Here is a 14578-nt window from a genome sequence, read left to right as displayed (position 1 = left end):
AAGTCTTGTTAAGAGGAACATATAAATCAAGCAAGATCGGAACGCAGTGCACGGACCGGCCGGCGGCTCTACTGACCCAAGTGTGACGGCCCTCTCTATGCAGCTGTCAAGGTCAGGAGAGCCGCCGGCCAGTCCTATCTCTGTCCAATTTATGTGGTCGTCTGACTACGCCCTAAAATGTACCTTTACGTATGGCTCATTTATTTCCGAATTTTCTGCAAACCTATCGAGATGAAGAAGATTGATTTTCAGTGGATGAGATCTTTGCATTGCAAATATTCCCTAATTGATGGAGCTCTCGCATGTAGGACTCTTACTTAATGGCCTAAGACGTTATTTTAACAAGTTTGTTCTCTAAATCGTAGCTCCCCTTTATGTTGCAGATCTTCCCAGACATGAGGACACTTAATTAGAGGACACTAGAGGAAGTTTCTGTTACATGGCGAAACAGATGGCTCCACACTAATATCGCCCCGGGCACATACTCCTACACAGATCCTGTAGATAAAGCTGACCACAAGATCTTTTTTGGGGTTTGTGTGTTTAGCCCGTATATAATAGGTGGCTTGTAACATCTCTGTATACAAAATGTTCACAGAGAACAATCGCATCCTTGTTGTGGCTTTTCGTTGCGGTCCTTTGTCTTTTTTATCCTACCAGATAGTTGAAAGAAAGAAGAGAAGCCGCCGTTTCGTACAATGACTCAAAACTTTTCAGCAACTTTTGTTTATAACTTTTAAATACTTTTTAAAACTTTTTCAGTCTTACTTTGAAAAGTGTTTTATGTATATATATTTTTTTTAAATGTATATTGAATGAGTCCAGTTGGTATTAATTAGGCTCGCCTCCTCTCTGAAGATTGTGACTGAGCAGTAAAGCTGGCATATGTACTAATGAGGCACTAAAAGATTACGGGGGTCATGTACTTAAAATGGCTGTATGGTGTGGCCAGTGCGCCTTGTGCTTCATGGCAAACAGATGAGTACATGCTGTTTAGTACCTCCACCCCTTCCACCTCTATAAACCAAGTAACAGCAGCCCTCTCCTCTGGGCCTTGCATGTATAAATAACATGGTGTCTCATTCATTTAGATGACTATCTTTTAAAGGGTTATTCTCATCTTCAAAGATGCATATTGAGACGTAGAACTTGGAAAAACCATCACTTTTGCAATTTACCGCTAATTCAAATTTCCAGCCATTCTTGAGATATTAACCTTTTTCTTTTGTTTTATAGGTCGTTGCCTGGGAGATCGACCACTGCTGCCGTCTTTCTTGTAAGTGGTCTTTGGAGCTGGCTGGGATTCGGCGGTAACGGCGCTCTCCAGGGATCCTGGCCAGCTTCAAAACCATGCTTGTAAGCTCAATAGAAAAGAGCATGTAAGCACTGTGCAGGTTCTGCTGTCTAGCAGTGGTGGTCGGTCTCCAAGACAGCAAGCTGTAAACAGACCAAAAAAGTTGCCTAAACTTTGTTATGTGTAGTGTAAGTGCAGTAATATTCTAACCAATCGTCACGTTGCCCGTTTCCAGCGTCACTCCGGTCCTTTTCTGGGTCATGTGACTGCTATTCCAACTCGCCGGCTTACACCGGCCTCTATGTTGGCACCAGCAGTCACATTTACAATCAGGGCTGTGGAGTCGGTAAGCCAAACATCCGACTCCGACTCCTCAATTTCCATGACATCGACTCCACCAAAATGGGCTGCAACTTTACGACTCCAACTCCACAGCCCTGTTTACAATGTAAGTTTATGGGGCCTCTTTCTAACTCTCTATGTAAAGGCTCAAGTTGACTACCGTAAAAATCGTCCCGAGAGTGATCCTCCGAGAAAATCTGTCCGACTACGCTGATCAGAGTAAGTTGAGAGAAAACTGACCCAACCTAAAAGTCTTCCAGTTTACACATTGAGCCCAGTGTGATTCGGCAAGTCAGGATAGAAGTAGTGACCCAGAAGAAGGTGCTGGAAACTGGAGAGGATACCGATGCTGAATATATGAACGCACTTGCACTACACTCCATGTACACTTAGGCAGGTTTAGGAAATGAAAAGTTTGAATTTAATGATGTTTTTCCACGCCATGCACTAAGGTTATTCTCTTTTCTCCATAGAGTGCATCTGTAAATAAGAACAATGGACAACCCAATGTCACATTCCGATACGACAGTAAGTGTCGCATGCAAAATTTGGAAGTGGAGTTACCGTAACTTATAAATAAATGTTCTCTAAAGTTGCCACCTCTCCTTATATTCCAGTGTGGTAAGCGGCCATTGGTGGATGGCATGAATTGGGGAAAGGGGGTCATGTGTCCCCCATTCTCTTAATAGTTGGGGGTCCCATTGGTTGGATCCTCATCTATCGGGCATCTAATAGTTGGGGGTCCTGTTGGTTGGATACTCATCTATCGGGCATCTAATAGTTGGGGTCCGGTTGGATGGATCCTCATCTGTCGGCCATCTAATAGTTGGGGGTCCCGTTGGTTGGATCCTCATCAGTTGGGCATCTAATAGTTGGGGGTCCCGTTGGTTGGATCCTCATCTATCGGGCATCTAATAGTTGGGGGTCCCGTTGGTTGGATCCTCATCTATCGGGCATCTAATAGTTGGGGTCCGGTTGGTTGGATCCTCATCTGTCGGCCATCTAATAGTTGGGGGTCCCGTTGGTTGGATCCTCATCAATTGGGCATCTAATAGTTGGGGGTCCCGTTGGTTGGATCCTCATCTATCGGGCATCTAATAGTTAGGGGTCCCGTTGGTTGGATCCTCATCTATCGGGCATCTAATAGTTGGGGGTCCAGTTGGTTGGATCCTCATCTATCGGACATCTAATAGTTAGGGGTCCCGTTGGTTGGATCCTCATCTATCGGGCATCTAATAGTTGGGGGTCCCGTTGGTTGGACCCTCATCTATTGGGCGTCTGTGGCATATTTCTTTGATTTGTCATAAACACCCAGGATGTGAATACTTCTTTACTCTTTTAGCAATAGGATAGGCTAATAAATGGTTTACAGGTTTGTTGGCACAAGCATCATATATACCATGTGCAAGGAAGTTTTCCAACAAGCTGCCAAAAGAGGCCTTTCTATGACCCTACCCCCGTCTCGTAAAATGATAATGAGATAGAAAAATGAAAAGTGGATGTTTTACAGACCATATGTGACAGTGTGCATGAGCAGCTGTAGGAGCTATAGATCACACCACAAACATATGTAATGTGGTAAAATCAACCATATTATACAATACAGATTATTATTTTTTTCTTTTTTTTTTTCTTGTTAGGATATGGAGTTATTAAATTGTGCATAAGTTGACATATAGGCCAGGTGCACACATCCTTGTTTTGGACTGAGGTGCACATACTGCCCAAGGGGCTCCTGACTTTAACTTGGCAGCCTCAGTCATATACAGTCATGGCCAAAAGTGTTGGCACCCTTGAAATTGTTCCATAAAATGAAGTATTTCTCACAAAAAATTAATGCAATTACACATGTTTTTTCTCTTCGCCACGACAGCACCCACTGAGAGAGGGGATCCGCCCCTAGGAACAGGAAACCCTACGGAGAGATAAAAGGGGCGGTCCCCCTCGCTCCCACAGTTTGGTTTCCTGTTCCTACGGGAATCCACGGAGAAGAGGATGCCTAGCCTGGATGCCGCTTGCGCAGTTTACCTGTGAGGACGGCAAGGGCTCCAGGGCTGGATGCAGCGTCGGGGGTCCTCTTCTCAGTTCCCCCCTCTGCTGGCAGACGCCATGAGGCCACAACTGCAGGGGTTCCTGGCTCATGGGAATCCATCCGGGCAGTCTGCGGGACCTAGCGCCGAGGAGAGGTAAGCGCTGCGCTTTGGCGAGCGCTCAGGCGGCGTGGAGCTCCACAATTTACCCGGGAGTCCTGAATTGAAACTCCGGGCGGAGGAGGAGGTGGACGGCACCCGCGCTGATGCCGGTGACAGCGCGAGTGCACACAGTATGGCCGCGACCCGGAAGTGGTTAGCACTTCCGGGTTCAACCGGAAGAAGATGGCGGCCCCCATGTAAAAGGACGCCGGCACAAGCGCCCGGTGTCCACAATGGATTCGTCACAGACCCCTGCGATGCTCTCCATAGAAGACACCGCGGCTACCCCACGTACACGGGGCAGCAGCAGTCGCTCCAAACAGAGCGGATCCTCCAGGAAGAAATCCGGTTCTCCACCTAAATCTCCTCGTCAATCGGTACCGTAAAAGCTTCACTGGGGTAAGTGTGCTTCTACCCTCATAAGCTGACTGGTGTTCCCTTTCCCTTTATACACTTAGGGAAAGAAAACAGAGAAAACGAAGCACAAACAGTGTGCGTTATGTCTCCAGCCCCTCCCGGATAGTTACAAAAAGAGATTGTGCAAATCATGTATTGCTTCTACCTTGCGGGAGGAAGCCTCAGTTAAATCTGAGGACATCAGGCTCATGATAAGGCAAGAGTTACAAGCCTTGCGAGGTTCTGATAAAGAGCCACATACTAGAAGTAAAAAAGGATATGAATCCCCTATATCTGACCCATCTTCGGATAGGGAGAAAGCGGACTCTGACATCTCCTGCGAATATGTTTCCTCGGACGAGGAACAGGATACATGCTTTCCCACGGATAGTATTGACAACCTTGTCAGGTCCGTGTGTAATACGATGGGTATCGAAGATTCTAAAATTCCCAGAACACAGCAGGACATTATGTTCGCTGGCTTATCGGAAAAGAAAAGGCCTTCTTTTCCGGTGATAGCAGCAATAAAATCTTTAGTTAAAAAAGAATGGGAAAGCCAGGGCCAAAGGGGGTTACCTCCATCCTCAAAGAGACGGTATCCCTTCAATGATGAAGAGTTCTCGACATGGTCAAAAGCGCCAAAAGTGGACGCTGCGGTAGCATCTACATCTAAAAAATCTTTGCTACCTGTGGAGGATTCAGGCTCATTACAGGACCCGTTAGACCGTAAAGCCGACTCACTACTAAAAAGAGCCTGGGAGTCGTGTACGGGAGCCTTCAGACCATCTATCTCTGCTACATGCACCGCTAGGTCCATGTTGGTCTGGCTGAGTGACTTAGAGGAAGGCCTTAAAAGTGGTCTTTCCAGAGACAAACTGCTGTCTTCTATACCCTTAATTAGAGGGGCTACAGCTTTTTTGGCGGATTCATCGGCCGATTCTATACGTTTGGCAGCCAAATCAGCAGGTCTCACAAACGCGGCACGCAGAGCCCTATGGCTTAAGGGCTGGAAAGGCGATCCACAGACAAAGTCTAAGTTATGTGGCCTCCCATGTCAGGGTGAGTACCTGTTTGGTACCAAACTGGACGAGATTCTAACTAAAGCGGGGGAAAGAAAGAAGGGCTTCCCTAATAATAAATTCCCCGCTGTTTCTAATCACAAAACCTGATGGATCATTCAGAACCATCATAAATCTTAAAAAACTGAACACCTTCCTAGAAAATCAAACTTTTAAAATGGAATCCATTCGATCCACCGTAAAACTCCTGTTTCCCCATTGCTTTATGGCGGTTCTGGACTTAAAAGATGCGTATTACCATCTACCAATCTTTAAAGAGCATCAACAATTTCTCCGCGTAGCGGTTATATTAAATGGATGTATACGGCACTTTCAGTACACAGCAATGCCCTTTGGACTATCAATTGCTCCAAGGGTATTTACTAAACTAATGTCAGAGGTTATGTCTTATCTAAGATTAAAAGACACACTCATAATCCCGTACTTAGACGACCTGCTAGTAGTGGGAAAATCCACCTCGCAATGTCAGCAAAGACTATGTCATATGATCTCATCCTTACAGAATTTAGGATGGATAATAAATTGGGAAAAATCTAGACTGATCCCGACAACCCGGCAGGTATTTTTGGGAATTATATTAGATTCTGTAAGTCAAAAGTGTTTCCTCCCAGAATCTAAACAGATAACAATTAGGGATAAAGTTCAGTCCATACTAGATAAACCTATAATTTCCCTCCGGGAAGGCATGTCCTTGCTTGGCTCCTTCACGTCATGTATCCCAGCGGTTCCGTGGGCCCAGTTCCACTCGAGGTGCTTACAGTATACAATTTTACATGAGGAGATAAAATTACAAGGGCGATTAGACGGTAAGATTTCCCTTTCTAATGATGTAGTCCAATCCCTAACCTGGTGGCTACAGCCAGATCATCTAGTTAGTGGGGTTCCCTGGGAGGTCAATCCCTCAAACATAATTTTTACGGATGCCAGCCCTCATGGTTGGGGGGCACACTTGGGGAACCAGGTTGTCCAGGGGCTGTGGTCGGTTACGGAATTAGACGACTCCTCCAATAAAAAAGAACTAAAAGCCATCTATCATGCCCTATGTGAATTCCTCCCGCAGCTGCACGGAACACATACCAGGGTGCTCTCAGACAACATGACATCGGTGGCTTACGTCAACCATCAAGGCGGAACGAGATCAGGCACTCTCATGTCTATAGCCGAAAACATCTTGACTATAGCCGAAAATCATCTTCTGTCCTCATCAGCACTACATATCCGGGGGATAGACAACGCAAAAGCAGACTTTCTCAGTCGTCATACCCTCCAGCAGGGGGAGTGGGTGTTAAATCGTCGGATATTCAGTATGATAACTATAAAATGGGGTATACCCGACATAGATCTCTTTGCCACAAGAGACAACAGGCAAGTAAAAACATTCGCCTCAATGTTTCGAACAGACAACCCCGATGTTCTCGACGCCCTCCAGATTCCATGGACATTTCAGAAAGCATATGCCTTTCCCCCAATGATTCTTCTTCCAACAGTCATCAGGAAGATAAGAGAGGACAGAGCGAATGTGATATTGATCGCTCCATTCTGGCCAAAGAGACCATGGTTTTCCCTGCTCAGAGCCATGTCCATCTCGGATCCATGGATTCTCCCAGAGAATCAAGATCTGCTTTTCCAGGGACCCTTCAACCACCCTCATGTGAAGGGTCTACGGTTGACAGCCTGGGATTTGAGAGGCAGCTGTTAAAACTAAGGGGCTTCTCTGATAAAGTAATTGATACCCTATTGCTGAGTAGAAAAAGATCCACTACATCGATCTATGTAAAAGTATGGAAAAAATTTTTAAGCCTCTATCCCTCAGCCCTGTCAAATGAAATTCCAGTCCCTATTATTCTTGAATTTCTCCAAAAAGGACGTGATTTAGGCCTTTCAGTTAACACCTTGAAAGTGCAAGTTTCAGCGCTAGGGGCTTTGTATAGTCACAATGTTGCAGGAGATAGATGGATATCCAGATTCATCTCAGCCTGCCAGAGAGCAGAACCAGTCCATATTCCCAACTCACCTCCTTGGGATGTTAATCTGGTCCTTGAAGCCTTAACAAATCACCCGTTCGAGCCTCTACATTCTGCTCACATTAAACATGTCTCCCTCAAAACAGCTCTTCTTGTTGCCTTAGTATCGGCAAGAAGGGTAAGTGACATACAGGCGCTATCAGTAGATCCTCCATTTATGTCAATATTGCCAGATAGGATTGTCCTAAAGACAGACCCTTCCTACTTACCTAAAATGAGTACCAAATTCCATAGGTCTCAGGAAATTCTTCTTCCTACCTTCTATAATAATCCTACAAATCAGGAAGAAGAAAAATACCATACTTTAGATGTGAGGAGGGCTGTAATAACCTATCTAGACAGAACTAGCGCCTGGAGGAAGAGCAGGGCTCTCTTTGTTTCCTTCCAGGGTCAGAGGAAAGGAGCTGGTGTTACGAAAGGCACATTATCCCGATGGATTCGGGAGGCGATATACCTGGCCTATTCGTCTAAAGGGGAAGATCCACCTGAGACTATAAAGGCACATTCCACCCGGGCGATAGCATCATCCTGGGCAGAGCGAGCAGAAGTTCCAATAGAACTCATATGTAAGGCCGCAACCTGGTCGTCTCCTACTACCTTCTATAGTCACTACAGATTAGATTTATCTGCCTCCACTGACCTGTGTTTCGGTAGATCGGTTCTTAACACGATAATCCCCCCCAAATAACTATCTCTGAAAGTCTCTCAGTGGGTGCTGTCGTGGCGAAGAGAAAACACCGGATTACGTACCGGTAATGCTCTTTTATAGAGCCACGACAGCACCCCTTCACTTCCCTCCCTTATATATATTAGTTTGCATATGAGCACAAATAAGGGTGATTGGTTCTTGTAAATATTAGTAGTATAAGATTAAATGATAATAGAATTGCCTACTAATACTGGTGGGCGGTTCCTCGCAATCTCTGTAACCCAAACTGTGGGAGCGAGGGGGACCGCCCCTTTTATCTCTCCGTAGGGTTTCCTTTTCCTAGGGGCGGATCCCCTCTCTCAGTGGGTGCTGTCGTGGCTCTATAAAAGAGCATTACCGGTACGTAATCCGGTGTATTTCCTTTGTGTGTACTGTTCCAACACAAAAAAAAAACTGAAATAAAAGGCAAATTGGACATAATTTCACACAGAAACCCCAAAATGGGCCGGACTAAATTGTTGGCACCCTTAATATTTGGTTGCACACCCTTTGGAATAAATAACTGCAATCAATCGCTTCCTATAACCATCAACAAGCTTCTTCCATCTCTCAACTGGAATTTTGGAGCACTCTTCTTTTGCAAACTGCTCCAGGTCTCTCATATTGAAGAGTACACCTTCTCCCAACAGCAATTTTATGAGCACTCCATAGAAGTTCATTGGTATTTAGATCCGGACTCATTGCTGGCCACTTTCGAACTCTCCAGCGCTTTGTTTCCATCCATTTCTGTTGGCTTCTTGAAGTATATTTGGGGTCATTGTCCTGCTGGAAGACCCATGACTTAGGACGCAAACCCAGCTTTCTGACACTGGGCACTACCCAAAATCCGTTAGCAACCTTCAGATTCCATGATGCCTTGCACACAGTCAAGGCATCCAGTGCCAGAGGCAGCAAAACAACCCCAAAACATCTTTGAACCTCCACCATATTTGACTGTGGGTACAGTGTTCTTTTCTTTCTAAGTTCATTCTGTTTTTGGTAAACAATAGAATGATGTGCTTTACCAAAAAGCTCCATCTTGATCTCATCTGTCCATAAGACACTTTCCCAGAAGGATGTTGGCTTGCTCACATACATTTTAGCAAACTGTAGTCTAGCTATTTGTCTCTGTGTCAGCAGTGGGGTCCTCCTGGATTTCCTGCCATAGCGTTTTATTTCATTTAAATGTCAACGGATAGTTCACGTTGACACTGATGCACCCTGAGCCTCCAGGATAGCTAATTTTTTTGTAATAATAATTTTATTTATATAGCGCCAACATATTCCGCAGCGCTTTACAAATTATAGAGGGGACTTGTACAGACAATAGACATTACAGCATAACAGAAATCACAATTCAATTTGTAACTTGATTGTGGCTGCTTCTCCACCATCCAGACTATCCTGCGTTGCAACCTTTCATCAATTTGTCAATGCCGTCCATGTCCAGTGCCATGACTTCTTGATTATGTTGCGTACCATTGACAAAGAAACATCAAGATCTCTGGCGATGGACTTGTAACCTTGAGATTGTTGATATTTTTCAACAATTTTGGTCCTCAGGTCCTCAGACAGTTCTCTTCTCTTTGTTCTGTTCTCCATGCATAGCATGGCACACACAGACCCACAATGCAAAGATTGAGTCGACTTCTCTCCTTTTTATCTGGTTTCAGGTGTGATTTTCATATTGCCCACACCTATTACTTGCCACAGGTGAGTTTATACGAGCATCACATGTTTGAAACAAAGTTGTTTACCCACAATTTTTGGAAAGTGGCCAACAATTTCGTCCCACCCATTTTTGGGGTGTTGTGTAAAATTATGTCCAATATGCCGTTTTGTTTTTTTTGTTTTTTTTTTCTTTGTGTTCCAATACACATAAAGGAAATACACCTGTGTATAACAAAACGTGTAATTGCAATAATTGTCTGGAGGAAATGCTTAATTTTCAGGAGCAATTTCAAAGGTGCCAACACTCTTGGCCATGACTGTATAGTCCGAAACAAGGATGTGTGACGCCGGCTTTTGTAAGAAAAGTGCATCAGAAGTCTTGTTTTCTAGAATTTAGTGGATGTTTTGGTAAATGGAAGCATACATAGCAAATCATACAAGTTATCAATTTTTTCCTATCAGACTGCACCGTTAATTCTGGAGGGAAGCACCTGATTGCCGATATGCAGAATATAACCATCAGTCAATACGCCTGCAATGACCAAGTGGCCATATCCGTTATGTGGACACCCAGTGCTACAGGTAGGTCCGAGGGTCATACATATGTGTGTATGAGTATATATACCTTGGGGCGGCCACTATGGGAAGACTGAGCATCTCCGCTATGGAACATTTCCAGCCACCTCTGCGTTCAAGTGATCGACGGCAGTGCCGAGTGTTGGGCCCCAACCGATCAGACATTGATGACCTATCTTAAGGATACGTCATCATTGATAAAGTAGTGGACAACGACATTAATTTATCAATATTATTTGTCACATTTTTGCCCATTTTGATCCTGCGCTGATATGTAACTGTTAGTGATGAGCGAGTGTACTGGTTGCTCGGGTTTTCCAGAGCACGCTCGGGTGGTCTCCGAGTATTTTTTAGTGCTCGGAGATTTAGTTTTTTATTGCCGCAGCTGAATGATTTACAGCTACTAGCCAGCCTGAGTACATGTGGGGATTCCCTAGCAACCAGACAACCCCCACATGTACTCAGGCTGGCTAGTGGCTGTAAATCATGCAGCTGCAGTGATGAAAACTAAATCTCCGAACACTAACAAATACTTGGAGCGTGTTCGGGAAAACCTGAGCAACGAGTACACTCGCTCATCACTAGTAACTGTCTCTCCTGCCCAAATATACATGCCGCTGTTTTCTTTGCTCACCAAAATGCCGGCGCCGGGTCATTCCATGTCAAGTGAACCAATGATTTTTACCACTATATTTTTAATTGTTTTGAGATTTTGTTATTTGGTAATAGTGTGTCAGAGAATGCAAAATGTGAAGAAAAAAAAAATTCTAGATTTTTTTAATTTTTTTTTATTGATTTTCAAAGTTCGGAAAAAGTGCGAATTTCGGTGGTGCCTGCCTTTACATTTCTCCCCATAACTCAGGCTAGAAAAGAGAGAAACAAAATAAACACCATTCTACTCAGAACTGTACAGGCTTTCACTAGATACGTCTTTGATAATATTTTACCTATGCGAACGCAAGTGCAAAACTTTAAAACGCATTTCCGAAAAAAACGTTTAATTTAAAAATTTCAAAAACTGCACTTGTACCTGCTATGCTCCTATTCACATCTGTACCAAAATACAAGATGGGATCATGATGGGATCATATTTTAAAAAATCAAAATATTACAGCATCAGTTCAAAAATCTTGATTTCAGATCTGCTCAGCTTGTGGTCTCACAGTGTGAGGTCTATATTTACCAAATAATCCATGATTGCTAGATATTACGGTATTATTTATTATGTTACAGAGTATTAGAAGCAGGAGAGGACAGAGGAGAAGCTTTGTTAGGGCTGAGGATGACCAGGGGTAGACGGTGACTGCAGAGCAGGTGACAGGCCGGCAGCTCGGGCCTCCACAGACCGTATTCACACCAACTCTTAACATCCAGTTCATGTATTGTACAAACCAGGACTACGAAGAGGAGGAGAGTTTGTTATAACATCGGTTACAGGAAGCAGAACCCATCACACGGACTAAGCAATACCGGACTGTCATCCCATGTAGTGGAAATAAAGACCGTGACGTCCATGAAGTGGTAGAAGGCGGCACAAGATCGGCCATGGATGACACAACTGGCTATGTGACCTGTGAATATGATCAGCGCTGACGGCTACTGGACTCTCCAAAGATTGTGAAAATGAAGACGTAGAAGTGACTTTTCTGCACCTTCTGGTCCAGCGTCGTCCTTTGTGTATCCAAGAAAATCAGACATTGTAAAAGTGAACAAAAATCAGATCTAACTCAGGTGGAGCCGAGCACCATGACAGCCGCACATACTCTGACACAGAAGGAAACCCCCATTGCTAGTGAGCGCTTATGGGCAAGATGACATTTCACCCACTAGAAGGGACACATTGATGATAGAAGGCCAGTGTAAAAACCTACTATTAATTGTTTGATTAGTTCATATTTTATAGAACGAGGATTTAACTACTGGACTATTCTTCTTAAACACTTCAGAAATGACAGGTTTAGTGATATAATAGAAAAAAATTGTTCCATGTATAAATAGGTGGTAGAAATATTGGTTCTTTTAATCTTGCTTTTAACATATAATTAGGAGCAGACTGTATTTAGAAAACCACACTGGAGGATATGATCACCTTCTATCTTTTGGTTTGTTCAATGAATTCAGGTTGAAAATACTGAGCAAGTTGTTATGATGAAGATGTATTTATTCTGGCACTTCAGTAGTTGTTTTTTGTGTTTCTTTATTGTTGCATATAAATGTTGAATGCAATAAGTTGTAATTTGAAAAGAAAAAGGGAAGAAACTCACACAAGCATAAAATCAGATGATTCAAGGCTTAAAAAAAAAAAATACAAATGCGATAGATCCCAAGTTGAATCCCTGTACAAATATAAACAAGGACACAAGTAACACACATGCATGTTTTCACAATTTTAAAACATACGTTTTTTTTTGCGCATCAAAATTTTTAATTTGATTTCTCCAAAACAAAATATAAAGAAACATTGTCTTGTGACATATCAAATGAAAGTCGGTACCGTTCTGAGAAAAATGATGCCTCTCCCAACTTTATCTTAATTCTAGCCCGAGATATGATCAAAAATGTAAAGCCATACCAGGCCAAAATCCATGCTTTTTCAAAACTTTAAAAATCTGTAAAAAATTAACTGATGAAGAAAAAAATTCTAAACTTTTAATTTGTAATTAACTAAAGTTGTACTTCATAAAAACAAAAAATAAAAAAAATCTAAAGACGTAAGGTAAAAAAAATATTCATATTTGGATCACTTGATATGGAATGACCCCGCCGCAGTCTGTTTGCTCCTGCATTTTATGTACACAGAACTTTCACTCGGGGCTCATTCAGACAAGCTGATGATATTGATCGAGCTTTCATTAGAAATTTCAATCCCCGATTATCGGCTTGTGTAAATATGGCGGCGATCACCCTACAATTAAGCAAAATGCTTTTTCGTTATGTGATTGGAGTGTTCTTGTCGGCACTAATATCGTTACTCTCGGCAGCACATCATCTTGATATTCTGTGCGCACAGGACGAGCGTGTTAACGATTGTCCTGCGCACTTAGAATTAGGGTCAAACAGGCGACCTGTCGGTTATTGGTCGTGGTCGACGTACCCTTAACGTGTGTGCAACCATCAGCTGATGTGAAGGCAGATCTTAGGGAGATGCAAAACTGCTAAATTTCGTGGTCTGCCTGATCAAACAGCAGCTCTCCTCTCCTGTCCGCGACCACGAGCCAAACTGGAATTGTTGAATGTCGTCCAAGACGCAGCCCAATCTATACCTTGGGAGCAGAACGCAGACCTGCCCAGCGCTCCGTCTGACATTGTTCATGGCGCAGGGAGGGACGGCGTCGCACTATAGCAGAGCGTGAACCAAACGTTATGAAACATAAAAACTTTGGCCAAGTTTAGGGTTTGTCTGTTACTTTGCAGCACGGGGATATTAAACAGTTGCAGCTCTGGCAGTCCTCTGTGTTTGGTCATCTACAGTGAACTCGTCTGTAACAACTGTTATATACTTTATGCATTCAAGCAAATAAAAAAGAACAACTTTTGTTTGAAGGAAAGGAAAAAGTGAGTGTTGTATTTTCCAGGCATCGAATATCTGAAAGGTTTTCGCATTATTCTGGAGGAGCTGAAATCCGAGGGGCGAATGTGTCAGCAGATGGTGCTCAAGGACCCGAAGCAGCTGAATTCCAGTTTTAAAAAAGTTGTACGTGAAGTAAAGCCCTGCCCCATCATTTATCCGAGTGTGCGGTGTGCTGGATGAAATGTGGGGTTAATATTGTAACCAAGAGAGTATTCCTAAACAGAAAGTTCTATGAGAACAGTCAGCAAGGAGGGAGCGCTGTTGGTGGATCTTGTACTGGTGCGCTAGCTATGTAAGAAGTGGACGGATGTAGTAGAGGGTGGTGGTTCTGCTTGGCTCATTGTCTTGTTGGTATGTGGGCTGAACAATGCAAGTATTAAAGCAACTGTCCGGTAAAAGCACGTTCTAAGCTGTCCACAGGGTAGGTGATATTTTATTGATTGGTGAGTGTCCAACTGCTGGGTACCGATCGGCATTGCAGAAAACGGTTATCCACGTTAGATTGGAGCGGCAGTGCACACGTGGTCAATGGTTTACCTGTAATTTATTAGGCCGGTGCGCAAGCTCAACCTCGCTTTATTAACCCAGTGCAAATGGTTGACCTGTACTTTATTTAGCCCAGTGCGCATGCTTGACTTGCACTTTATTTAGCCCACTACGCATGCTCGACCTCGCTTTATTTAGCCCACTACGCATGCTCGACCTCGCTTTATTTAGCCCAGTGCACATGCTCAACCTCGCTTTA

The 14578-nt window shown here is 43.7% G+C and overlaps 1 protein-coding gene across 2 annotated transcripts in view; it reads left to right on the top strand.

Moving 5' to 3' along the window:
- The window catches only part of IL17RD (interleukin 17 receptor D), a 77871-nt gene that overhangs the window by 46004 nt on the left and 17289 nt on the right, over positions 1-14578 (top strand). For both annotated transcript variants that reach the window (XM_077278546.1, XM_077278547.1), the window contains exons 2-4: positions 2110-2164; positions 10149-10268; positions 13838-13956. In XM_077278546.1, the coding sequence (XP_077134661.1) occupies positions 2110-2164; positions 10149-10268; positions 13838-13956 (294 nt within the window). The remainder of the gene's footprint in view (positions 1-2109; positions 2165-10148; positions 10269-13837; positions 13957-14578) is intronic.

This window comes from Ranitomeya variabilis, chromosome 8, assembly GCF_051348905.1.
Source record: "Ranitomeya variabilis isolate aRanVar5 chromosome 8, aRanVar5.hap1, whole genome shotgun sequence".
Classification (NCBI taxonomy): Eukaryota; Metazoa; Chordata; class Amphibia; order Anura; family Dendrobatidae; genus Ranitomeya; species Ranitomeya variabilis.
Note: the sequence above shows the minus strand (reverse complement) of the source record. Positions and strands in the feature narration are given on the sequence as shown.